General features: G+C 38.5%; 1 protein-coding gene across 1 annotated transcript in view; it reads left to right on the forward strand.

Annotated features, from left to right (window-relative positions):
• LOC101851409 (ALK tyrosine kinase receptor) overlaps positions 1–2284 on the forward strand; it is a gene marked incomplete in the record, with an annotated part of 269826 nt that overhangs the window by 209172 nt on the left and 58370 nt on the right. Inside the window, 2 exon segments of the mRNA XM_035969815.1 lie at positions 930–1057; positions 1923–2060. Of these exon segments, the coding sequence (XP_035825708.1) occupies positions 930–1057; positions 1923–2060 (266 nt within the window).

Below are 2284 nucleotides of genomic sequence, written 5' to 3' on the forward strand. Positions count from 1 at the left end.
TCATCATCATCATCATCATCATCATCATCATCGTCGTCGTCGTCGTCGTCGTCGTCGTCGTCATTATCATCATCATCATCATCATCCTAAACGTATGGTTGGCAGACTCTGGGCTAGTCTACATCCTAACGGTCCAGTCTACATTCTTCGAGAAATGTTCTGTTCATAACGAAATGAGATGTTTGATGTGCTTGCATTCCATGAAAAAAACAACTCGACTCGACATAATTTATCGTTAACAACAAGTCCATCTTTCGTAATGGGCAGGGCAATATTTTCTTTTGTTCCTTCTTTACCTACATTTATTTATAACCTAATTCTCAGTTTGCTAAGCCTACGTTTTGCCAATGACGTGTTCGTTAGTCCGTGCTTATATGAAAGTAAAAAAGTTTTAGTACTGGTATGTTTTTATTTGATAAACCATAACTTGATCTTGATGAAAAAATGATTATCCATTAAGGAGCTTGTTTTACTGGACTCATGGGAAATTTCTCTTAGCGCGGTAAAGAACTTCATTTGCCATAATCAAGCAGTCTACACGTTTGATCCTTTTGCTCTTGTCTGTTCTAGGCCCCATTGTCCTAATTTTTCGATTAGCCTCCATTTGATGTTCAAATAATAGTCACATGATGTTATTCAACGTCAGCTCTCATAATAGTCTCATACCCCTTTCTCCCCCTCTCTCTCTCTGCCTCTCTCTCTCTCTCTGTCTCTCTGTCTCTCTGTCTCTATGTCTTTCTCTATCTATCTATCTATCTATCTGTAAAGCAAGTGCCACAAATTGTCATGTCTTACTAAAACTGAACTAAAAACTAAAGAGACCTATAAACTCCTTCAGAGCTGTTTTCATCGTGTTTTGCGTGCGTTTATATGTTAACTTTCTGGTCGATATTGTCGTTTATCATCCGTCTCTTTCTTTCTACCTTCAGGTGGCAGCATATCTCTGTGGAGCTGGGTACTCACGAGATACCCTATGATGTCACAATATTTGTGGCCGTCAAAGAGCCAAAGGAATTTATTGCAATCGATGACCTACAGTTCATTGATTGTGAGCAAGGTGAGTACGATGACAGAGAACATCCTCGCGCTTTTCAATGTATTTAATTCATAATATATTATTGTAACAATTCCTTTATGCTTACGCGTACTATTTACTAAAGTAGTCACGCTAGTCACCATTTCCCTCTTGTCATCATTTCCTGTTGGTTATTATCTGAGGATGGTTACCACTACAGTCACACTAGTCACTATCTCAGATCTCACACTAGTCACTATTTCAAATCTCCCACTAGTCACTATTTCAGATTTCATACTAGTCACTATTTCAGATCTCACACTAGTCACTGTCTCAGATCTCACTCAAGTCACTATCTCAGATCTCACACTAGTCACTATCTCAGATCTCACACTAGTTACAACCCCAAACTAGTCACTATATCACACAAGTCACCATCACAGCCAAACTAGTCACCATGATATAACCATTTCATTGTATGTATCTTATCAATCCCCCCCCCTTTTTTTTTCTTGATACGTTATTAGACTTTATAGGCAAAAGACCCCAGTCAAGGGTGCTCCAATTTATCAGTTTAAACTTGATGTGCAACCTGTTTATTCTTTTTTTATGTGAAAAGATATACAACATTCTTGTTGAGCAAACAAAAAAACCGAGTGTTTTTTTTATTGATATACATCTCAAAACAAAACTCAATAATTCTAGCATACCGATTGTTATTCATGAATGTATTTCAAACTTAAACTATTTGGATTTTATAAAAGGTTAGACTCCCATTACAGTAAATGTGTTTTGGTGGGATATGGGGTCGTCTTCAAAATGGCGAAATGATACCATCAGAAATCGCAGGATCAGGTTTGACGTGAGTGGAAAGTTGAGGAGTTCCAATTCTCTTTTCCTTCTACAGTTCCGTCATTGCCCCTGTCGTGCCCGTCGAAGAAAGATTATCAGTGTGATGTCACGCGCAAGTGTCTCTCCAGAGACCGACTCTGCGATCTGGTCTCAGACTGTGTGTGCGGCGGGGACGAAGCTGAGGAATTGTGTGGTAAAAAACTTGTTGTTGTATTCAATCATCATCATCATCATCATCATCATCATCATCCTCCTCCTCCTCATCATCCTCCTCCTCCTCCTCATCATCATCATCATCATCATCATCATCATCATCATCATCATCATCATCATCATCATCATCGTTGTTGTACAACATATACAAGATCTGGGTATATTTTAGACACGTTATGTGTATTCAAAACAATCATCATCATC

This window comes from Aplysia californica, unplaced genomic scaffold (genome assembly GCF_000002075.1).
Source record: "Aplysia californica isolate F4 #8 unplaced genomic scaffold, AplCal3.0 scaffold00186, whole genome shotgun sequence".
NCBI lineage: Eukaryota > Metazoa > Mollusca > Gastropoda > Aplysiida > Aplysiidae > Aplysia > Aplysia californica.